The sequence below is a fragment of the Alligator mississippiensis genome, chromosome 1, assembly GCF_030867095.1.
Source record: "Alligator mississippiensis isolate rAllMis1 chromosome 1, rAllMis1, whole genome shotgun sequence".
In the NCBI taxonomy this organism is placed as follows: Eukaryota; Metazoa; Chordata; order Crocodylia; family Alligatoridae; genus Alligator; species Alligator mississippiensis.
In genome coordinates this window covers 228,354,325-228,378,245 of record NC_081824.1, presented here as the reverse complement: position 1 = coordinate 228,378,245, position 23,921 = coordinate 228,354,325, and the positions used below count along the sequence as shown (strand labels likewise).

At 48.0% G+C, this 23,921-nt stretch overlaps 1 protein-coding gene across 1 annotated transcript; it reads right to left on the bottom strand.

Annotated features, from left to right (window-relative positions):
* Positions 1–20,706: 20,706 nt before the first annotated feature.
* On the bottom strand, positions 20,707–23,719 carry NKX2-2 (NK2 homeobox 2). Its single transcript, XM_006277353.4, has 2 exons — positions 23,408–23,719; positions 20,707–22,315 (listed from the first exon to the last, which is right to left on the bottom strand). The coding sequence occupies exons 1-2, from the start codon at positions 23,664–23,666 to the stop codon at positions 21,756–21,758; spliced, it is 819 nt and encodes a 272-aa protein (XP_006277415.2). The 5' UTR covers positions 23,667–23,719; the 3' UTR covers positions 20,707–21,755.
* Positions 23,720–23,921: the final 202 nt, after the last annotated feature.

Here is a 23,921-nt window from a genome sequence, read left to right as displayed (position 1 = left end):
AGTCAGTGGAGGGAGGTAGGCAGCTGCAAAGAGTGAGTCAAAGTTAGGAGCCCAGACTGTCCACATGATCAAGGGGAGACTTGGGTGTCTTTCTAGGGAGCTTCAGGAAGAACTCAGGAAAAGTTAAGCACAGGAGTGTGTTTCAATTCTAGCCTTTTCCCAGAGTGCAGGTGTCTTAGGGTAGCTGCCTAACAGACTGGTGGTAATGGTGGCGCCTCCCACCTTTTAGATAGTAGCTCAGTGTTTAGAGCATTTGCCTAAGAAATGGAAGGCCTCATGCTTGCTGTCTTGGTGGCTCCATGGCACTTGCATTCTCCGCTGCCCATTGATCCCAGATTCAACAGGAGGGGTGGAAGGTGTGCCTAGGTCTCCTGGTTCCTGAATAGATGCCCTAAGCACTGGGCTGTTTGGTTGACTGGCCACCAGCACCATCACCACTGGTTTGGAATGAGAATGACTGGGACTGCTGCACTGATCTCAATGCTGCAGGTATGAGTTAGGCCTGCTCTGAGGATGCTGAGTGAATCATCTCCTCTGGGAACTTGGGTACCTCTTTAGCATCATTCTGAAATACACTGGAGCTTTGGTGGGAGTAGGTGTGTAGGTGCTCAAACTGAATCGTTTCTAAGGTCCAAGTGTAGGGACCTAGGGAGCTCTGCAGTCCCAAATGGAGGTGCTGAAGGTATTTAAAGACACATTATAATCTGCCTGGCAACTGACTCCCCAGCCCAGCCCCTGGCTTCTTTACTTTTCATTCCATCCAGGAAGAGCACACACCAACTGCTGAAACTTCCTTAGCCTGACGAAGGGTTTTTGAACCCGAAAGCTTGCTTAATAACTATTCTCCAACTATTTGGGTTGGTCTAATAAAAGATATCAAATTCACCCAAGGAACCTTGTCTGTCTTTAAAGACCTAACACATTTTGTGGCACCTGCAGCAAGGCCCATCTTAATCACAGTTTCCATACAACTCCAAAGGGTCTGGAGTCTCAGATGGTTTATGTCTAGCACAGCTCCATTGATCAGTGTATACCAGCCGAGGGTCTGGTTCATGAAGAATGCAAAGTGCTTTGAACCAGAGTTTTAAAGCTATTTAGGTGCTAAATTTCCAGTGATGTCACTGGGAGTTGGGTGCCTACTTTCCTTTAAAAATACTGCCATTTGTAATCCTTGTTAGAGAGTCATGTTTAAGCTCAAATGAAGGGTTTAGGTTTTTTTTAGTGAAATAATGCAGTGCAAAGGGGGACCAAATGTTTAATGAGAACAAGTGCTTTCTTTTGACTTTTTCTTTCTGAATATTAAGAGTGGCAAAATGTAGATGTCCTTTTTCCATAAGCAGTTTCAGAGGGGTAGCTGGGCAGTACTGCACCCTGGGTGGTGGCAACACATAGCTCAGAGATAGTAGCTGGAGGTTCACTGCTGGTGGGGGGAAGATGCTGCCTCCTTTTTTCCCCCCAGATGTATATTGAGTGGTCATTTAAAACACTGCTTTTCAGTAGTACAAAAAGGAAGTGAGAGGGATAGCCACCCCTGACACCTTCCCCCCTGCAGCACCCTTTTTCTACCAGTTGCTGCCCCTGTGTAATGCGCTGCTGTCATTCAGGCACCATCAACTCCACCACTGCTGCCCTGCCCTCATTGCTGTTGAAGCTGGAGCTGCAGCCAGAGCACTAGCCAGTGCATGGAAGGTGCATGGTGTGGGGGGATTGTGGGGGAGGGTGAGATGCCCCTGACTCCATTCCGGCATCCCACTCTTGAACCAGCACCTGGGACTCTTGCCCTACTGCCCCATCTATTGTTTCAGCACTACTCAGTTTTATATGAGTTTTAAAGACTGACAGGTCTGTTACACCAGGTGACATGTCCCTGTACATAAGGACATGTGTGCTTCTTCCTGAGGAACATGGTTCCAATATATGCCCCACTCACCTGCTCCCACTCTACATGTGCCAAACCCAGGAAGGAGGGGATGGAGCCACTCTGAGGGCTCCCCACAGCACTGCTCTTTGGTGTGCTTCAGAGCAGTAGTGGAGGAAAAACTCAGGGTCGCTTCACCATCTCATTTCTGGGTTTGCTGTGTCAAGATTTTCATATGTACTTAGATATCTAAAGGTGTGGGCAAGGGTCTACTGAGTTTTCCAGAAGTGCCACAAAAGGTTCGGTGTCTTCCAGTGATTTCCTGTACTTTTGCCATATAGAGTCCATGGCCATCTCAGGTCTTCCTAGACACACTGGTCCTTAACGCTTACCTATAGTATGATCTGTCTTCTCTCCAAATTGCCATCCAAAGCTACATAAACCCTGCAAGCCTCTTGTCCTTTGCAGTCATGGAAGGAGAGCTTCTTCCATTATGGATCTAAACAAGTAAAGTCCATTTTAGTCTTCTCTGCCTCATTCCCAGTACAAGAATACTTGCTAGAAACATATTACCAGTCGGGTGAAGTAGAATGACTGGGAGACGGTGAGATAAGCATTATCTCCTGATCTACAGGGTGTGTGCTCTTTGGCTCCCTGGTGGTGAGCCAGTTGAGGAAGACTTTTAAAGGGTCAGTGTACCAGTAGAGGGAATCATCTGGCTGCTAGCTTCCTGATAAGTTGAATTGCAGTGAACAAGAGGACAGAGACTTCATCAGGAGGATGAAATCTTATTATCTTATCTTATTATCACTATCTGGCCCCACAAATAATAAATCTGGGGGCAAAGGAAGAGGGAGCTTCCTCCTGCTGAAGAAACTCGGTGACAGATGCAGGAAAGGATACACTGTTTCCTGATGTGAGAGACTTGTCAAGCACATTAAACTGATGCCAGGCAGATAGAGCATGCTTGTAAATGGCTCCTCTGCTGCAAAAGAAATGCGCAAGGACTTATGAGGCCACCTGTTGCATTTGGTTTGACCATGAACTCCATTGTGTAGTCTGAGAAATCAGAAAGAAGGAGGGTTTCATGGTTAAGGCCTGACTCAGCGGGCCCACCCCGGAGTGATGCTGAGAAGCATACCTTGCTCTACTCCATGTACACTAGATCACAGACATGAGGCAATGCAGCTACTCTAGAGCAGCACTGAACATATATGCCTCAGCTCTGCTGTTAGGCTCTCTGTTGTGGTTGTACGGATTGGCACATGCCCAGGGCCACTCACAGGGCTTATCCATACTGTGTCAGTGGTAGGTCCTAGGAAGGGCAGGACTGAGTACATCTCACCCAGGCCCAGCCCACCAGAGTCCGCTGGCATGCTCCAAAGCCAGGACTTTGCCAATGAGGCTGCCTCAGACTCATCCCCAGGACCTGTTTTTGAGATTTAGTCCTTAGCATGTCTAAGAGTGGGTGCTGGGGAAGAGTCTGAAGCAGCCTCAGTCTCCTTCTGACCCAGGCCTGCTGCTGCCACAGTGTAGATAAAAGCAACTACGCTGCCACATTTTTGTGATTAGTCTGGCACATAGCAGAAGCAGGGCTGGCTTCATGCCATGAACCCGGGGAGACAGCATGGAGGTCGTTCAGATGGGCTTGAAAGGTATGGGCGCAGTTCTTGGCTCTGCTGCAGACTTTTATGGCCTCGTTTGAATCTCTAAATTTCTGTATACCTCACTTCTCTGATGGGGCTAAATAATATTCCCATTATCTCTGGAGATGTTAATATCTTTCAGACAGGGGCTATATGTTCTTATGTGCATGCATAGATCAAGATTTTCAAAAAATGCTCTGCATTGGCTTACTTCTCTCAAAGGAAGTTGAGTTACAGCAATGCCAACGATGTTTGAAACTTCCATGTCTAGTGCCAGTGAGGGACAACACTTGTTTGAGACCCTGGTGAGCTACAGTAACACAGATAAAACAATGTGACCAAAAAAGTAATCCATGTATCATTATGCACATGTGCATATTCATGTCTCAAGGACACAGTCTTCCCCTGGGGAAAAACTAGGCAGGAAGTAATTCTGTATGATATCAGAATTTTTCTTGTCTGGCTTGGGGCAAAGAGTTGAAATCTTAAAAATTTTCACCATTTTTAAAAAATTATGTGAAAATGTTCAATTTGGACAATTTAGATCAATTTAGAAGAGTTTTACCATCTTTTTGCTAGTGTTGGAGGAATATTGTAGCCATGATGGTCCAGGAAATATGAGAGAGGTAAGGGTTTTTGTGGGTGATGGTTTTATTGGACCAACTATATCTAAGTCTATCCCAACTGTGCACCTATCCACAAAAATCCTTTCCCTTTATCATATCCTTTACTTTTTAAGAAATTTCCTCTACCACAATGATCTTAAATTTGGAAATAAAGTCCCATTTTTGCTGGTAAAACTGGAATGCCTTCCTTCACATACCAAAATGAAATCTTTGACATCTAGACTTGCTTTTCCAAATTATTTTGCATTGAAAAATGTGTTGAAATCAACACTTCCCCAGGAAAAGTTTTGGTTTTGACAAAATGACAGTTCATCATAAAAATGTTTTTTGTTGTAAAGCTTGCCACTCCATGCCTCCCACAAACTTGAGACTCTTTTTTCTTTTTCTTTTCTTTTCTTTTGCAAATTTGCAGTAGGGAGATTTCCACAGTACTTTCATGAAACAACGGACTTAAAGCACCATCCAGGTGCTTGCCTAAGGTTTTAATTGAAAGCCTGTTTTTAAAACTAATCCCTGCAACTTTTTTGTGAACTGACCACTTTTACAATCATTTGTAGACTGCTGCTTGACATTGTTGCCGGAGAAAGGATGGACCTCAGTGGACTAGAGAATGAATTGGACTTTCCAGTTTTCTGAAGCTCAGGGAAAGCTGTTACCAAGAGGGATACCCTAGCGGAGAGGAAGAAGGATAAATGAAGGAACCAGAAGGAGATGGAGCTCATCAAATTGTTTCTGTTTGCTTTCTCTTTCTTTGTTTTCACCCTCTTTTGTTTGCCAGCTTGTTTGCCATATCCCAGAATTAATTGTATTGAAAGACATGAGTGAAAAAGGACTTACTCTAATTGAATTGTGAAAGGATTATATGCTTGTGTATTCAATCTCCCTTATTGGGAGAAACAATGGAAGCTTTAACATCAAAACAAACTGTGTTCAGCATTCAGTGAAGGCCGCTATATGATCTGACTTTCTGTCACGCAAAACAACACATTTAACATGTCTGTTCCCAAAGCTACGCTATTCATCTTAGCCCTGAGAAATTGTGAGATGTTAGACCGTAAACTCACAACATTCCCATTCTTGTCTGGCTTCCACTTTTTCATATTACAATTGAAATCTCTTTTAAGAGACAAATTCTATTCCATCTATTAGGTAGGTGAATGGACTTTGGCATCTACTGATCTATGCCACCCTGCTCAATTCCTTTAACAACAATTAATCGAAAAGGTAAGTGGGGCCCCCTCCTCCTAACTGCTTTTTTTGTGACTTGATCCCAAGGGTCAGATATTGGTGTGATCCATAATTAGGTGCATTCATGAATTTTCAGGGTGTGAACAGGGTGCAACAGAATCACTCTTAGGCACTTATGTCCACTTAGATGCCCAATAGGTGGAATAGGATGGTCTTAAGTGCCTACTGTTTAAAAAACTCTCAATTGCTGCAGTGCAACTCATCTCCCCCAGAAACACCAGTACAAAGAATATCTGCTTGTATAGCATACTGGACTGTGATTCAGCAAGTCTTCACTTGGTATTGTTTATCCCTGGAGGTGTCAAATTAAATTAATCCCCATCCTGGAGCCTAATACAATGCCGGTATCTCTTTGGAAGTCAGTAAAATAACACTGCTTTACGCCAGGTGAGGATCTGGCTTCTATGATCTAGCATTGATTGAGAGGAAGTGAGAAGCGTCCTCACTGGGATAAATCCCTGTATAATGTAGCAGAGCTGATGGTTCTGTGATTCAGTGGGATGAAGAGAGCAGGTCCAGGGAAGCTACCAAGGTGGCAGGTGTACTTTGCATGTCATGGGATGCAGTGTTGTAAAGGTACTGGGTGCACAGTTGCTTAGGGATAGGGCAGACAAGTGAGGCCAGGAGATCTTCTGCTTTGTGTGCCAAGAGCAAGAACGACCAAAGTAAAGCCAACCCATCACAGATGTTTTTCTCTCAGGACACAAAACATCTTTGGGTCCTATGAGTCATGTTATGCATGACTTCTTAACTTTGTGAATGTTTTCATCTGCTAGGAATAGCTAGAAATTTCTCCAAGATGCCTATGAATTTTAATACTCCAACAGTAAGCACATCTTCTTTGCAGCTATTTTTCAAAGGAGAGGTTACCCAATAGATCTAGCCAGGGAATGGCAAGCTACAGCTTGTAGAGTCACTGTCTCTGAGCCATGGAGCAGAATGGTTTCTACTGTGTTGCAGCAATGGGGGACTTTGCCTACATCACAGCTGGGGGGCAAGGGGGAAGCAAAAGTGGCAACAATGGTCAGGTCAGAAGTACCAATCAATCTCGGATCTGAGCTGGATTGTTTTGGCTCCCTGCTTGCAAAACATTGTTGATTCCTGATCTCAGCTATGGACTAGTCTATGATAGAAAGTAACCTCTGATGATCAGGTGAGGGCCTGGGATTGGAATGTACTGCCTGAGTCAGGTTATTAGAAATGAATGAGAGTTTTGCCAAACTGAGGAAAAGCCAGTTGCTCATGAGAACTATCTGTGCCCCTTACCCCACACCTCAATGTAATTGACTTCTGAAAAGAGGAAGCTAGATGCTTCCTAAGGAGTCACATGACTGTTTCCACCCAGTCAGGAACAATCACTTTTCTCATCTCTGCAACAATTAGCACTTACCTATTTGATGAGGGTTTTGTGAAGTTTAATTAAAATTTGTGGAGTGCTTTGGATCCTGGCACTTGCCTGGAGATGCACAAATAATTAATCATTTATTGTTGTTTTTACATTGAGACGATATAAGCACATGTGGAGGAAATGGTGTCACATAATTATTTGCAGAGTGAGGGCCTGATCCAGAGTGCATTGAAGTCAGAGGAAATTCAGTGTTCTTTGGATTGGGGCTAGCAACTCAGATCCTCAAAGGCAAGTTCTCCATCTCGAGGCCATTGATGCTCTCAAAGCTGCCATTCAGTATGCCTAAATCTCTGCCAGTGGGTCTGATCAGAGCTTCCTAAACACAGACATTTATGAACTTCTTATGAGCAACTCAGAATCATAGCTCAAGCACAGGCCCAAGAGGCCCTGAAGTTGGATTCTCAAACTTAGTTGAGCAATGACAGTGGGACCTGAGATTTTAGGTCTGATCTGAGAAGGCCTAAGATAAAAAATATGTGAAAGAGGGCATCCTTGTGCTTCACATCCCTGGAAGAGGGTGCCTTAGCATATGGTAAAATCAGTCTTGTGCTCTCTGACTTAATAAAGAGTTTTATTGGTTTGGGGGTTTGTTTGTTTTTGTTATGAACTGGGAACAAAACACAGACTTTTAGAGTTCTGAGGGTTTTACATGTTATTTTGAGTGTTTCACATTAACCTCCATAGGATGGTTCCTAGGAATTAAGTTACACGTGTGCACAAGGGTTTATAGTACCAGAACCTGTTGCACCAACTCTGACTAATGCCGTCTTGGCCAGTATGCTAGTCTCCTTTACGTACAACACGAAGGCTTGTTGAACAAGTTCCACTGAAATTATTATTGACAGCAACTTTTGTTTGTAATTGCCTTTGTTAGCTGTGTGCAGTATATTGTCAAAATACTGAACACACATAAGCTAAAATATTCCAGTCAAGCTATACCACCACAGTATCTCATGGGAATTGTACTTTGGTGGCCTTATGTCCTCATGTTTCTCTACTGGTCAGGCTCCCCAGCCAGGCATCCTCTTCCATGATGCAACAGGGTTTCTCCCCACAGGAGTCCTCAAGATAAAAGACTGCGGTGAAGTGCATGATGGCAAATATAGTTGACCAGAGAGCTTAATCTAGAGACCAGAGTAGGCACATGTGGTGACCAGGCTACTACCTCCCAGGAGATGGCACAGTGACATATCAGCATGAACATCCTTTGTTTTTCTTTTGAAAATGTTGTTTTTTATATGACTGGTTTCAGATGTCATTCATTTTCTGAAAGCCAAATATATATATATATATAGTGTGATCATGTGTGTGTGTATGTGTATAAATAAATAATATTTTCCTTGTGAGCTTTATCTATCATGTGGTGGACTATTCTAGAAAGGTGCGGTGTAATGCAAAGAATCAGGACGCTGGTATCAACCTGGGACCCTGTGGCCCTGGAGGGTAGCAAACTTTTTTGTTGGTGTCCAGGGTACAAAACTGATCGAAGCTCCTCAGATATACAAGCTCTTTGCCAAGGTTTTGTTGCTGAACAAGGGAAGGAACAGCTGAAAAGCATTTCATCAGCACCTTACCCTCACCTCCAGCTAGAGAGAAGATCCAGTGGGAAGGAACTCTCTGCCTCCATTTCTTGGTGAATAGGGGAAAATACAGCTGCAGACTTGGTTGGCATAACCTTTCTACATATTTTGGACTGAACACACACTCTGAATTGTGTTGGCAGCAGGTTTGAACTGAGGTGAACTTTGGGCAAGAGAGGCCCTTTCTTGCAGCCAGGGCCACTCTCCAGATAAGCCAGCAATCCCCTGCCACAGAAGACTCCATAACCAAGTACAATGCAGAAGCAGGTTTGAAGCAGGAGGCAGCTGGTATAGCACATGCAGCTTTGCAGTGGGAGGTAGTTTTGAGGCCAAGGGAAGCAACAGAATGCTGTGAACCCAGAGGGCACACCTGGCCATCAGCCATTTCTTTAAGAAATGGATCCCCAGGACCAAGCCAGGCTGAATTTGCCCTAGCAGTTGTAGACAGGCCCATCTGAGTGCACTCCCAAACTCCGGAACAGCACTAAGTGACTGGGGGAGAGGTGGCATGGGGGGGAAGTGTGACGTGCATGACCACAAGCTCTTTGGGGCAGGGATCATCTTTTCATTCCATGGTCTGTGGGCCCGTTGGGTCCTAGCCCATACTTGGGCCTCCTTGGTGGTCTGTTTCCTCAGAGATTGGCACCAGTGGGTAGGTAGGGATCTTAGGTGAAGAACTACTTACAATGTCAGTGGGTGTTTTCAGTAGTGTAATTATGGATAGTCAACTGGAGAATGAGCCCTGGACATTGACTTGGAGGTATCACAAACACAGAGCTACCACCATTGCCAATCAGAGCACAAAGTCTTCTTGTTACCCCTCTGGGTGTCTTGTCATTCATATATAGAAACATGGTTGATCTGCTTTCCTGACATGCTCATGTCCCTTAATAAAGTCTTTCCTTGTTTTATACACAGACACAGTGCTGGAGAAGAGGAAACTGCCTGTAGGGTGTACCCACGGAAAGTGTTTGCTTTTGTCAGATTTCTGAGGGAAGGGTGGGACCTGACAGTAGCTGTTACTTTTATGATGACTCCTGAGGTACCTGAACCCAACCCTGGCTGCTGACGACAATACCAGGCCCAAGAATTACACAGGAATAAGCCCAAGCTGGGCAGTAGTTTCTTGATCCTTGCCCTGTCCTTGCGAGGTCTCCGGGGTGACAGTGGATTGTTTCCCTGGTATACTGTTTTATATGGAGTTCAGCAACAAGGTGTTTCATTTCCACGTTCAACCTAGTGCTGATGCAGTGGCTAAGAATGCTGGCACAGTGGCCAAGGGAAGTTCTGCAGGTTCAATTGGGTTGGATTCATGCAACCCTCTTCCTTGGATTTGGCCCATGTGGGCTCAGCCCCACTGAAGTCCATTCTCTGTTGTGGGTTTAAATGGACTCAAAGGAAAATTCAGTCAGAACCTCCTGGTAGCTATTCCCTTTGTAATCCAGGCCTGCTCAACGATCACCTAGCCTTGGCACCAGTATGGGGTAACCTGGAGAAGCAGAGGAGATGCAGAGGGAAGGGAATGCAACACTAAGAGAGGTCAGAGGGGGAAGGAAGGAGGAGGAAGCCCCAGAGTTATCAGTAGCAGTTTGGAGGAAGACCTGGATCAAGCCTATGGCCCATCTGTCCAGAATCTGATCTCCCACACCAGTCACCAGCTACTGGGCATGAGGCCCTGTATGAGGTCACCTGTCCTTTGGAGATCTCCTTGGAATCCATAGTAATAAGAGGCGGTGGGTTAGGCTCATGCTCACTGCCTGTAGTCCTGTATATGAATGACATGTCAACATGTGAGCATGGGGAAGTGACAGTAGTGGCAAATGTGTGTCACTCCAGATGAATGACACTTGGCAGGTATGTTTTCCTGAGAAGCTAGAGAAGGGTCTTAAACAGAGACTGACATTTACAAGACCAGAGCAATGCAGTACCTTGAGTAATTCAAGTGAAATAAATCATCTGCACAGCTGCTTGGGAAATGTCTTTTTGCAGAGCAATGTGAAATGTCAACGTGGTGTTTCTTGCAAAGCATTTCAAGTGGAACCACAGTATTATTTTTTAAATTGGGCTGGGGGTGGGGAAGTGGATTTTTAGTTCTGTTTTAAAAACAGAATGATTGGAAAAAATGACTGAAAATTAGCTAGTGATATTTTTTGTTTACTGAAAATGAATCCATATTTCAAAAACAGGAATACTGTTATTCCATGAGAAACAAGCAAACAAACAAAAAAGCTGCACATTAGGGAAGGATGGCACATTATTAATAAATAAATGTGTGGGGGTTTTTTGGTGGGTGGGATTTCATTTTTGGAAAAAGACCATATTTTAATGAAAATATCATTACAGTTAAAATGCTTTCCCCAACTCTCACCAACATGTTCCCAGCTCTCACCAACCATGCTCTCACCATCTTACAACATGGAGGTGAATGGAAGCTTTGCTACTGGCTTCAGTAGATGCTGGACCTGGCAACTAATCTCCAGACGGGGCTAAAGACAATTGGGTTTTGTTTTTTTCAGAAGGAAATAGAAATGTAGCGCAGGGTATATGTTTATAAAGAAAAACAGATCTTTAAATGCATTCACTGCTCTCAATGATTGCAGAGATCCTAGGTTGGTGTTTATCTTCCAGTGAAGAAATGTAAATCTCTTACATTGAAGGTATGTGAGCCTCACCCAGTTTCAGAGAAAAATATCTGATGGAAAATATCTGATGGACTCAGTCCTGGCTTGAGTGAAATCACTGGGCCCTTTTCCTATACACTGACAGTATCACAGAAACTACCACCCTGGCCCAGACTGTATGTGCCTGTAGCCCAGTACCCAATCTGTGACACTAGCAAGTAGTAGATGCTTTGGAGGAGCACAAGAAACAGAGCATGTATAGAGTGACCCATATCCTGTCAGACCTTCCCTGTCATCTGCAGTAAGTTACACCCCTGCCTGTTGTTTCATAGCTCCTGATGGACTTGTCCTCTATAAAGGTATTGAATCCCTTTTTGAACCTGGCTAGACTATTGGCCTCCGCAGGATCCCAAGGCAGTGAGTTCCACAGGTTAATTATGTACCATGTAGAGAAAGCACACTCGTTTGTTTGTCCTCAGCCTGCTTCCTGATCATGTCATTGGATGCTCCCTCTACTTTGTGTTATGAGACTTAGTAAATAATAAGTCCTGGTTCACTGTCTCTGCAGAACTAGACCCAAATCCCACTCGTCTTCTGGTGGGCGAGCAGTCCTGTGCTGTTAACTTCAGTTGTGCAAGGGGCACTTTGACTGACTTACATAGATCTTTAGTTCCTATCTCTTCCCCATCCCCACCACACAACTCACCTTGCCCCTCTGAGTGTGCTGAAAGAGATCTACTCCAGTCATTTACACTGCTGCAATCTTCTTCCACCCAGGTAGATCCATAAACTCCATGAAAGACCCCAAAATGTTAGTCACAGGAAAACCACTGCTAATGGCTGTTTGATACCAGAGCAGGAGAGCATTCCTACAACCTGGCCTGGTAGCTTAGTGGTTAGAGGCACTCTCCCAGGGAGTGGAAGGCCCACACTCTAGGCTTTAAGCATCAGACCACAAACTAGGCAATGCTGGTGGCATCTACATGATACATTTACTACAGAGTAGACTAATTAACTCCGCAGTAAACATTGGGTGTCTACATGTGTGGCCCTATTAGGCAGCAGGAAACTAATAAACTCTGCAGCAGGGTAGTACTTGGAAGTACAAGTACTACCCTGCTGTGGAGTTACTTACGCCACAGCAGCACACATGTAGACACTGACATGTCTGGCTGGGGCATGAGACTGCTTCAGTACAGGGGCTGCCTGTTGGCTAGCACCCTCATGCCCCAGCCAGCCCCTCCGCAGCACGTTGAACTGGGTTGGAGCAGCCTTGGGTTGACAGGCTGACCCGCTGGGCCCCCTGCCAGCCAGGGATGCTCCGATCCAGCTCAACATGCTGCAGTCCTGGACAAACATTCAAATAGCAATAAACTGCAGAGTTTAGTGCTCCTGAGTGCATGTTCAAATGGCGCACCTAGGCGCAATACACTCTGGAGCAATACATTCTGGAGTTTATTCCTTTGCATGAATAGCATGTGTAGACATGTCCACTATGTTGCATTAATTCTAGCCCACTGGGCTGCCCAGCGAGGAAGATAAATGGGACCAGAGGGAGTCTGGCTTGCTAAGAGGGATGCTACCTTGGAAGGGAGGGAGCCATGGGTACTGGCTCCCACCCCCAAATGGTGCATATTCTTTGCATTATATTCGCTGTATTTAGTAGTCATTATATCCAATGACTACTAAATACAGAAACACCATTCTCAGGTGCGTAGCTATCCCCAGGGATTGTGCAGGAAACTGGATATCTAACTGTTGACTGAGAATTTCACTAGCTGCCACGAGTCCTACAAGTTAAGTACAGGAGTGTCTAAATCCTTCTTGTGAATTTAGGTCAGAGGCGGGCAAAATGCGGCCCAGGGGCTGGATGCGGCCTGCCAGGCCATTCTATCCAGCCCCTGCCCCCAAATTAAGAAAATTAATATTTATCTGCCCCTGGCTGCCTGTCATGCAGCCCTCGATGGCTTGCCAAAACTCAGTAAGTGGCCCTCCACCCAAAATAATTGCCCACACCTGATTTAGGTCTATGAGACTTGTATGGGGAGTCTGTGGACCTCTTGTGATCCAGCCCAACCAAGTCATCACAAGGCCCTCCCTCCTTACTTTCCCTGCATCAGTACTTAGCACCTGGGAACAGAGAGACTACATGAGATCCCTTTACGATGGGTGGGTTGTCTGGGATCCCAAGGTTGTCAATGCAGCTGCCTCCTGGTTCCCTTGGAGTCAAAGGCAAAACTTCTAGGCCATAGTTCCCAGTTCTGTGGCTCAGTGCTTAATTCTTCATGCCAGTGCAAAACAGGATAGGGAAGATACCTGTGTTTGAGGTGATCATGTTACTCACTCACCTTGCACAGGTATCAATGGCTGCACAAACTGCAAGGCAACAAGGGATCAGGCCCTCTGGATCCTGGCAGCTGGAAGAGTCCTATCTATGGATGTTTCATAATGTACCAGCTGTCAGCTGGGGCACAGAAATAAACTGCTATAGAGTTTGGCTCATGCCCATGGATATATGCATTATATTTGATAGAGGGCTAAAATGTATGGGCCCCTCTCTCTTTCACACCGTTCAAATCTGGCCTAGATAGGTTGCTGTCCAGCTCTGCCACTGACTGCCCAGACAACCCTGGGCAAACTGTGTCATTGCCACATGCCTCAGTCCCCTCTGCTTATGTGAGGGACATGCTGATAGTGATCTGCTTGGGGAAACCCTGGCTCAGAGCAGGTGAATGAGCCACACACTGCTGGAGTCAAGTCCCTTCATGGCCACACTGGGGGCCCTGTCCTGCTACTCCCAGTCTCTCGGGTTTGTGGGGCAACTCCCTTGTGCCGGGGAAGTCCTGCTGTGCCTTTGGCTCTGGGCTGAGAAGCCGGGTTAAGCCTTGTTCCTGCACCGCCGCACCAGAGGCACAGGCGCCCCACCAGCTGGGGAGAGCCCAGACCCAGGACACAGAGAAGAGGGGGAGATGGGAAAGGAAACGCTCGGGAGAAGCTGCCGGGGCGCCCCCCGCTGCTCAACCATCCCGCCTGGGCTCTGGAGCGGGGCTACGAGGACTCCCCGAGAGCAGCCTGGAGAGCTTTCCTTATCCAACAGCGCCACCCCGCGGCCGCTCGCGGCATCGCGCCCTGCCTCTCCCCCGCCTTTGCCCCTTGAAGCCGGTCTCCGGGGAGCCCGGGATGCGCTCCGCGGGGTACAGCATCAAGCTGGGGAAGGGGCTGGCAGGGCAGGGCAGGGCAGGGCAGGGCAAGGCGGATCGGGCCCTCTCCAGTGACCACTCCCCCAGGGTGCTCCGTGGAAATCCCGAGGCGCAGGGCCCCGGGGAGCAGCGGGAGCTTGTCCCCGGGAAGGATACAGGCAGGGGAGAGCGCTGCTTGTATGCGCTGCAATGCAACCTCCCCCTGCCCCAGGCCACCACCAGCCCTGGACGTCTTCCCGGCACCGGGCAGCACCGGACCGGGGACAGGTGTCCGTCCAGGCGGGGCACGGGCGAGTCGGAGGTCCTGGTGCCTTGGGGCTCGCTGGTGTCTTCGCCAGGCGGGGGCCTGGCTCCAAGGAAAGCCCCAGCCGGAGTCGGAGCAGTCTCAACTCTTGTGGCTCCTGGCTTTGCAGGCCCAAACTCTCCCTTCCTGCCTACGCCCTGCTCCCCTCGGCCCTCCTGCGCTCGCCAGTGCCGCCGGGGGCGTCCTCTTCTTTCCGCGCCACAGCCCGCGCCGGGTCGGCCTCGCTCCCGCCGGGGGCCGCGGAAAGGACAAGCGCGGCCGTGCCCACAGCCCCGGGAGGCTGCGTCACTCGCTCGTGACGTCATGTTGTGCTGAGCAGAAACAAGGACTTGCCTCACCTGTGCTTAAAAGCCTGTTGGGTGCCGAGCTGGGGGAGCGCGTAAGACAGCTACACGTGGTTGTGTAACATACGTATTCACACACGCACACTCCTGTTAAATCATTTTTATCTCTGTAAAAGTGATATCTATCTATCTGTCTGTCTGTCTGTCTGTCTGTCTGTCACACAGCTATATAAACAAAGAAGTTAAAATACAAGACAGGAACAAAATCTATTGAAGAGTGTGCGGGTGGGTTTTTTTTTAACATCCCTGACAGGTACATGTAAAGTACACATTAGTTTCCATACACGTTGCACACGGGGGAACAGCCGACTCTCCAAGCAAATACGAAATGGGTGCGTGTGTCTGCTTTTCAAACCTAGCTGTTCTTCAGCCACCAGAATCTTTGATGAGGGGAGGCAGCCGGTTTAAAGCCTCATTAGATTATTTTTTATTCAAACACTTGGTGATACTCTCCCATTAACAAATTTAGTATTACATTATATTTTATCTAATGTATACTGTCCTATCGCATTGAATTGCATCAAACGAAGTTGTATTGCTTTATATTACACGAAACCTATTATACTTTACCTCTTCATGTTGTTATTATTATTAGTTAGATTCATACTCCAAGCCTAATATGTCCTGTCTTACTGCATTGCATTACATTATGTTACATTATATGACATTATATTATGCCTGCTGTGTTGTGTTGTCACTGTATGTTGTTACATTGTATTGTTGCATTGTATTGTATTGTATTATTTTATAATAAATTGTTATTTTATGTTGTATTGTGCTGTATTATGTTCTATTACGTTATATTATTGTTGTGTTATATTATAATATATTGTTATTTGATATATTGTGTTTTATTGTATTGTAATATGTTATATTATGGTATATAATTTTGTTGTGTTATATTCTAATATATTGTTATTTTATGTCGTATTGTGTTGTATTATATTGTAATGTTATATTATGTTATATTACTGTGTTGTTATATTGTAGTCAATTGTTATATTATATTATATTATATTATTGTGCTGTTATATTATAATATGCTGTTATTTTATATCATATCAAATATTATATTATATTATATTATATTATATTATATTATATTATATTATCTCAAATGGGAACACAATACACAAGAAAATCCCGGTGTCTGTTTTTGCCGGGGAGAAAATGTCCGGCCTGGCATGAAAGGCCCACTTATGCCGGGCCACGCTGTTATTAGCAGCATTTAGAGAAGAGGGGATTCCAGGTAATCAGTTTGATGCCTTTTAACTCCTCTCTGTTTTATTTGGCCGGGCTGTTAGCACCGTGGAAGAGGGGAAAAAATGGTGATTAATAAAGAAAGGCCCCTCTCGGTCCTGGAGATTATGTACAGTGGGAAATAAAACCATTTATCTTAAGGACAGCTCGGAGCAGGGGGAAAATCAGCGTGACAGCAGGGAAGGCCTCGGATGACCCCTTGTGGCTAGAAAGTGCCATGAAAATGATCTCCGAGGCTAGCGAGTTTATTTCGCCGCCTTCCCCCCCAGCCCCCGATCGCCTGCGATTACGCCTCGCCTCGCTTTATTAATAACGGGGCCTTTAAAAAAAAGGAAAAAAAAAAGAAAAAAACCCACAATCCAAGTCTTCAAGAGGACGGAGAAGGGGGGGGAAGAAAGCAATAAAAACTAGATTGTTTCCTGGGGAAGATAACACCGGCTGGATGATAATGCTGGTGGGGAGATGGCGGGGGGGGGGGGGTGTGATTCTTCTTTTCCCCTTATTTGCAGATGCTGGGATAAAGCGAGCTGATAGATCGACACGGGGAGAGTGTCACTCTTATGAAGCCACAAGTGCATATTTCCTGCCATAGCGCGGGGTACACTATCTAATCCGCGGCGCCACTTCAGGAGTATCTGCAGCATCGCGCCACGAGGGAGCAGCCTGGATCCGGGCGGCAGGCGGGGGCTCCCGGCCAGCCCGGTGCTGCTTGGTCCCCAACCCCCCCAGCCCAGCCCCCGGCCCCTTCAGAAATACAGCTGAGACTTGCTCTTATACTTTGTCAATATTGGATTAGCTTTGCATTGACCGGACCTCTTGAAAAGACCCGAAAAATCCACACCAGGTCTACCACTAAGCCCAACAGTCAATAGGTAATGAAAGTAAGTTATTTCCCTGGCTTAAGGGGGTTTCCAGCTCATTATCAGGTTATCTGATTCCCTTCAATAGTTGCACGCCAGACGTGGGGAATTGCAAGCGAAGCGGGGGGAGGTGGGGACCAGAGCAGGGAGGAAAGGAAGAAATCCAGCCCCGGCCCTTGATTGCGGGGTGCTGGGCCAGAGGCTGGACCCCGCATCCAGGCAGCTCTGCTGCGACGGGCCCGAGTGGTGTAAAGCGGAGGCAGCCGGGATCCCCGCCACAATCCGTCCTGCCACAGACCACTTTTAAAGAGGACAATTAACCTCTCTTCGCGTTGACTTCCTGCCTTTATCCCGCCCTTAATTTTTTGTTGAAAGCTCTCCGAACAAACGCCCTCTTGTCTACGAAAATCCATTCATTTCCCCGCTTGGAGGTGTCCCGCGAGCCAAATAGGGCGGCTTAGGTCCGCGTGTGTTCGCGCTGCAAACTCGAAATAGGCAGGGAAGGTTGGGGGGGGGGGGCATGGGCTTGTCTATTTCAAGCAAAAAGCAGGAAACAATTTTATTGGGGGGGGGGGCGGGCGCGCTTTTAGATGCAAAAGCGAATGGGGGGAAATGGTCTCTCCTGTCCTTATTATTGTTTTTCATGTGGCTCTTGAGGTGTCGGATTGCGTGTGTTTTTTGGTTTGTTGCAGCAGGGCCAGACACTCCCCGGGGCAGTGGATGGAAAGGAAACGGGGAGTGAAAAAAGTAGCAAGATACCAAAGACATTCAGGTAAGAGAAGTAGCTCCCTCCTGGAGCGGGGGAGCAATCTCTCTCCGCAGAGTAAGCTTTAATGGGATGCTTTTTATTTCTTTTCTTTTCTTCTTTTTAACAGAAAATAGTGTCAGAGAGGGTGATTTTTTTTTTAATCGTCTGCCTTGCACAGGGAGGAACTAGTACATGAAAGGGCCAGTTCTCTGGAAGAGAACAGCGCTGGATCAGCCTCCAGCGCGCTACAGTTGTGTACTGAGCAAGCCTGCATAACATTACATCGCTTAGTGAATGCATCCTTGTTCTGGCTGGCCAGAGAGCAGAGAAGCAGCTAAGAAAACCCAAGGCAGAGGAACTACAATTATGATGGGGGGAAGGTGGGGGCGTGGAGGGGGTGCATAAACTGACACTGCATTTTTTTTTTTTTTTACTTTAGGGCCGAGGTTTGTTCAGGCGCTTTCCAGATGCAAGAATCTAATTTCCTGTGAAACGAGAAGCAAAGTTGTCAGAGGGGCTGAGAACAGGAGGCCCTGTATGCCTCCAAAGGAGAGGGGGGCTTTTTTTTTTATTTGCCCCTCCCTTTTCCCCCCCAGAATAGATATAGCACGAATTTTTAATTCGTCTTCCTTTCACAGACAACAATACCGGGTTTGAAAGCCGGACACAATTTGGGTTTTGTGCAGGGGGCTCGGCAGCTCTCTCAGCCCAGCTGGCCATATGGGATACAGCGTGTAGGACCAGGGCTGACAATGGCGGCAAGTGACAGCCAGAACAAAACGCGACGATACTTCTCCCGGACTCCGAGATGCACTGCTCCTGATAAACGCCTTGAATAGCGCGGGGAAAAGGGGAGAAAAGGGGGAAAGAGAGAGAGAGAGAAAAAAAAGCACTGTCTCCCTCTCTGCCCCCCCCCCCGTGTTGTCTCTCCAGCCTCCTTTATATGCACGCCTCTAACATCCTCTACTCCCAGCCTCCTCCATTGTGCGGGTGTGTGATGGCTACTGTATATTGTGCAAAGATAGACTGCACAGAAAACTGCCCCATCAACGTGTGAAATATAAGGGCCACGGGGGTTAGGGCCACACAACTGGTTTTATAGACTTCAGAGGGACCGCGGAGAAAAGTGCCTATTCTCTCCACCTCCCCCCGCACCCACCCACCCAGCACCGCCGTCCCAAGCAGCCTCCACGGATGGTGGCACGAGGAAATCAAGAAGTCAAGGGAAAAGAAAAAGAGAGAGAAGGGCTCCTGCCCGCCCTGTGGGGTAGAGGCATGTATTTAAAAGACCCCCTTCCAAATGTCAGCCTCCGGGCAGCTCGGATCTGGTTTGATTTAAAAGAAAAAGAGGACGGGGAGGCAGCAAGCGGCTCTCTCCGCCGGCTTGTAACGCCCCAAGCCGGGGTGTACGGGGCTGGGACAGGCCAAGGCGCCTGGATCCGGCCTTTCTGCCCGCAAGTGAAAGTGAGCCGAGCGAGGGACCGGCTTCCCGCACAAGTTGCCCAGGCGGGAGGTCTCCACAGAGATGATCCCTTGGGGGCAAGCTCCAGTGTGCACGAGGGCTCAGCCCCGGAGAGCCCGCGCCAGCCCCGGCCGGACTGGAACTGGGGAAGATAGTGCAAGCACCGGGCAGCTTTGCCATCCGGCCACTGCCCACCTCTGGGTTTAGGGAAACGGGCTTGTGTGCCCCCCACCCCCAGCCCTCCACCCGGAGCCCGTCGCAGATGTGTTTGCTCGGGATGCGGAGTTCAATCCGAGCAGCCGCAAGAGCTCGCCCGGGAATTCGTGCGGGACAGCTCCGTCTGCCCCCTCTGATTCGCACGGCCGTGCCGAGCCTGCGGGGAAAGGGGAACAGGAGCAGACCCGGGCAGGGTTCAAACCTGACAGATCCGGGGGCAGAAGAGTGTGAGTGGAGGAGACCCTGCAGCAGGGCGAGGCACAGTAGCCGAGAGCACCCGCGTTGCACGGGAGACCCGATCTATAAGGCGTAATCGCTGCCCTGTGCAGTCTCTAACACACAAATACCCTCCTTGAATAGGGAGGGAGACAGCAGGTACGGATCCTCCCGGTATACATACTCATGCACAGATAGGCACACGCCAATACGTATAGCCTCTCTTTCTTCCCCTCTAGTTCTAGCTTGTATTTCTCTCTTCCAGTTGTGTGTGTAAATGTATGTGTGTGTATATATATATTTACACACACACAGAGGCATACACACACACACCAGGTTCATTGCAGATCCAGGCCCCCAGATCAGAAGGGTTTTATACCAACTTTTAACACCTGATCCACCCACCCAGCCCCGCTGCAGGCAGGGAGTAATACAGCCACCGGGGCCTTGCTTTTTAAATGTACATCCCTCGTGTGTTATCCTTCTCTGAAGGCGCGGGGCTGTCCCCTACCCCGGCCTCCAAGCGCCCTACCAAGGCCAGGGCAGCGGCGAAGCCCCACGCGCCCATGTCAACCAGCCCCCGGGCAAGCGCGAGGCCATTGACTCGCGGCGGAGCTGAAAAGCAGCTCTCAGCTGAAGGGGCTCTCGGCCCTTTAAATGAGTGGGGGGCTCCGTTGTCATTTCCATGAGTCCCTTTCTCCCCTTCGTCCCTGCAGGAGGCCGAGCAAGCAGAACGGGGGAGTTTCTCTTTAAAAAACAAATGGAAAGAAAAGTAGGGGAAAACGAAAGTCACCGGCTGCCCTGAAAAGTTGCGAGATGGGCGAGATGCGCACTGCGATCTCCAGCCCAGGCAAAGGCGAGTTTCTTTCTAAGGAGCCCATCCATGGCAAGGAAACGACCTAACCAGAAGCAGACCCAAGAGATCCGGATCCTTTCCCCAAGAAGCGCTCCTATACCGCGATGGGGCTTTGCAGTCCTCTGGGTTTAGCCACAAAAAAAGAAAAAAAAAGTCGAACAAAAAACGCCCTGGATGGGGTTCGGGTTGCTTTTTTTTAAACACAGCATTTTTATTAAAATTCTTATAAAAAAATCGAAAACCTCCCAGTAAGCGCGCTTCAGCTGGAAACATACACAACGATTCACTAGAGATTGCTATGGAGGAGGTGTCCGAGAAGAACAGACCTGTGTGTTTCCCTTCTACATTTTTGCTCGTTGAATATATATATATATTTTGGGGGGTTGGGGGTCGGGGGTGGGGAGGGAGTTGCATCCAACCAAAAATCAACTGAAAATGAAACGCCCTGAATGTTTCTTATGGCAACAATCACCACAAATATTTACAAAAAAATATATATAATATATAATCAATTCGCTACGAGTTGTCAGCATTTACACATGGCCGTAAATAAAGTTTCATATATACATATACAGATACAGATATATAGATATCCATATAGATATCTATAGATAGCTCTATAGATATCTATATCCATATAGGTATAGCTATCTATATATATATACAGATATCTATATAGAGATATAGCTATATATGTATGTATGCGTGTGTGTATATACACACGCACATACACACATATACACACAGACATATATCCATATCTATATCTATCTCTTTCTATATACGTGAAACTTTATGTGTACATATATATGAGAGAGAAAAATTAAATTCTCTCGTCTCTGGTTTTCAAACTGGTTCTCCGCTTGCTCTAGAGAGGACTGACAACAGCGCTACAGCACACAAACGTACTTTACAAAATCACAAGAGCATCCGTGGGTATCATGATCATTTTGTGTGTGTGTGTTGGTTTTATTGGAGCCGTAGGTAGACAGAACCATTTGGGATGGCGCAAAAATCTCTGTAAACATGGCGCACAAAAAACACCCAGAAAAAATAATATATATATATATATCTATATATATATAGAAGGAATGAAACCGGACCCCCAAAAATAGATATGTGGAGGGAGGGAAACAAAACAAAACAAAACAAAAACAATCCCAAGAAAATTAGGAGCGGGGGGAAAAAACCAAAGTCCATAATAATAATAATAATTATAATAATAATAATAATAATATTAAGAGTGTCCCCTCGATAGTTTCGCGTGTGAAACACCAGTCTCTCTCTCTCTCCCTCGCAGGCTCACCAAGTCCATTGTTGGGCTTGCACCAAGTGATGCGCTGTGGGGTACTGGGGGTTGCTGGCGGAGCTGTACTGGGCGTTATATTGCATGTGCTGTAGAGACTGGGCGCTATAGGCGGAGAAGGGGATCCCCGCCTGGAAAGTGGCGGCAGCCAAGTCCTGAGCTTTGAGCGTGTGGCAGGGCTTGCCGTCCCTGACTAGCACCGGCACGGCGACCCGGCGCGGGGAGGGTAGAGGAGTCACTTCCATACCTTTCTCGGCCCGGGCCCGCTTCATCTTGTAGCGGTGGTTCTGGAACCAGATCTTCACCTGCGTGGGCGTGAGGCGGATGAGCGAGGCCAGGTGCTCCCGCTCGGGCGCCGACAGGTACCGCTGCTGCCGGAACCGCCGCTCCAGCTCGTAGGTCTGCGCCTTGGAGAACAGCACCCGCCGCTTCCTCTTCTTGCCAGCGTCCGCTCCGCCCGCCGCCTCCTTCTCGTTGTCCGGGGACTCGTCGGCCGACGGCTCGGGGGACTTGGCGGCCGCGTCCTGCGGCGCGGTGCCGCCCGCCAGCCCGTGCACTGAGGAGAGGCCACAGGGGCAGGGGGTCAGCGCGGGGCTGCCGCCTGCTCTGCCCCGGGCACCACCCGCCCCCCTGGCAGCGCCTGTGCGCGGGGCACGGGCCGCCTCGCCCGGGCACCGCGGGGGGACCCGCTCCGGGGGCGCTGCCATGCACACGCGGCCTGGGCATGGCCGGGGGGGCTGCGCGGGGAGGCGCGCCCACGTGTGTGCGGGTTAGGGGGCTCCCCGGCCCTGCACCCACGTGTACGTAAGGGTCTCACATATATACCTGCACGCGCGCACACACAGATCTATAGAGATCTATATACAGAGATATATACATATACATATAATACATATGCATACATACATATCTATATATCTATATCTATATAAAAGTTATATCCCTCCCTCCCTCCCTCTATCCATCCAAATAGATACATATACATATAGATGTATATGTATAGATAGATATAGATATACACATATGCATATCTATATGTATGTATAGAAAGAGAGAGAGAGAGAGAGAGAGATTTCTCTCTTTCTTACACTTCTTTCCCCAGCTACAGGGCTCAGGACGGTCTCTTCCAGCGAGTCGCTTTGGGGGGCTACGTGGATTGTTTTTTAAAGGATAATTCAACAAGCCGCTCATTGATCCTTCCTCCCCACCAGCCGCCCCACCATTGAGACATTTCTGAACTGTCCAACACTGCCACACAAGGCTGGCTCTGTTTATTAGTAAAAACTTGCCCCGGGGCTCTTTTTTAGACCTTGGAATGAGACTTCTGTAATTTTTTTTTCAGGCTGGGTTTTCGTTCCTTCTTTCTTTCCAGCTCCCTCTCTCTCTCTCTCAAGAGAAAAAAAAATCTCCTCGGGGGAAGCAGGAGACTTCACAACCCTTAAGCAGGGCGATCGGAACCCAAATCCAAGAAAGCCTCCCCCCAGTGCCTCCCTGTAGCTGACTTTACTTAAACCCGCCCGTGTCAAAAATCAAGAGCCGGGGGGCAGGCGGAGTCCGCAGCCCCCATCCGGGCGGGAGAGCGGCTCCTTGCCCCCGGAGCCGGGGAGCCGGGCGGCGGCGGGTGATGGCTGGAAGTTGCACTACTTACAGGAGTACTGGATGCTCTCGGTGCTCGCGAGCCAGCGCGTGTAGGGATTATCGCTATTATCATAGAAAGGGTTCTTCAGAGGCAGCGACTGCACAGCGTCCAGGGGGCTTTGCCCCAAAACTCCTGTTTTCTTGGGGGGCTCAGACCCCTCGTTCTCCTCCTCGGCTCCTTCCGCGATGGATCCCTCTTCATCGTTGGTGTCGGGGAGATCCAAAATGTCCTTTACAGAAAACCCGGTCTTTGTGTTGGTCAGAGACATATTCTGGCCCCGAGCAAAGTTGAAGCACCAGTTTGTCAATCCGCCTGCTTCACGCACACACGCCCCCCCCCACGCAAAAAAATCCCCAAACCCCCACGCACCGCCCCGCACACCCACACCAGCCAGGAGGGAGGGGTGCGCGCGCGCGCGCGTGTGTGTGTGTGTGTGTGTGTGTGTGTGAGTGCCAGGAGAGACCGCAATAAAAAAAAAAGTACCCGCGGTCACACAGCTAGGAGAGGGTTAGACGGAGATCTA

Excerpts from the sequence above, each read along its gene's own strand:
- NKX2-2 (XM_006277353.4), bottom strand. The coding sequence starts at position 23,666 with ATGTCTCTGACCAACACAAAGACCGGGTTTTCTGTAAAGGACATTTTG. Across the intron at positions 22,316-23,407 it reads CGAGAGCATCCAGTACTCCT|TGCACGGGCTGGCGGGCGGC; the intron begins GTAAGTAGTGCA and ends GCCTCTCCTCAG.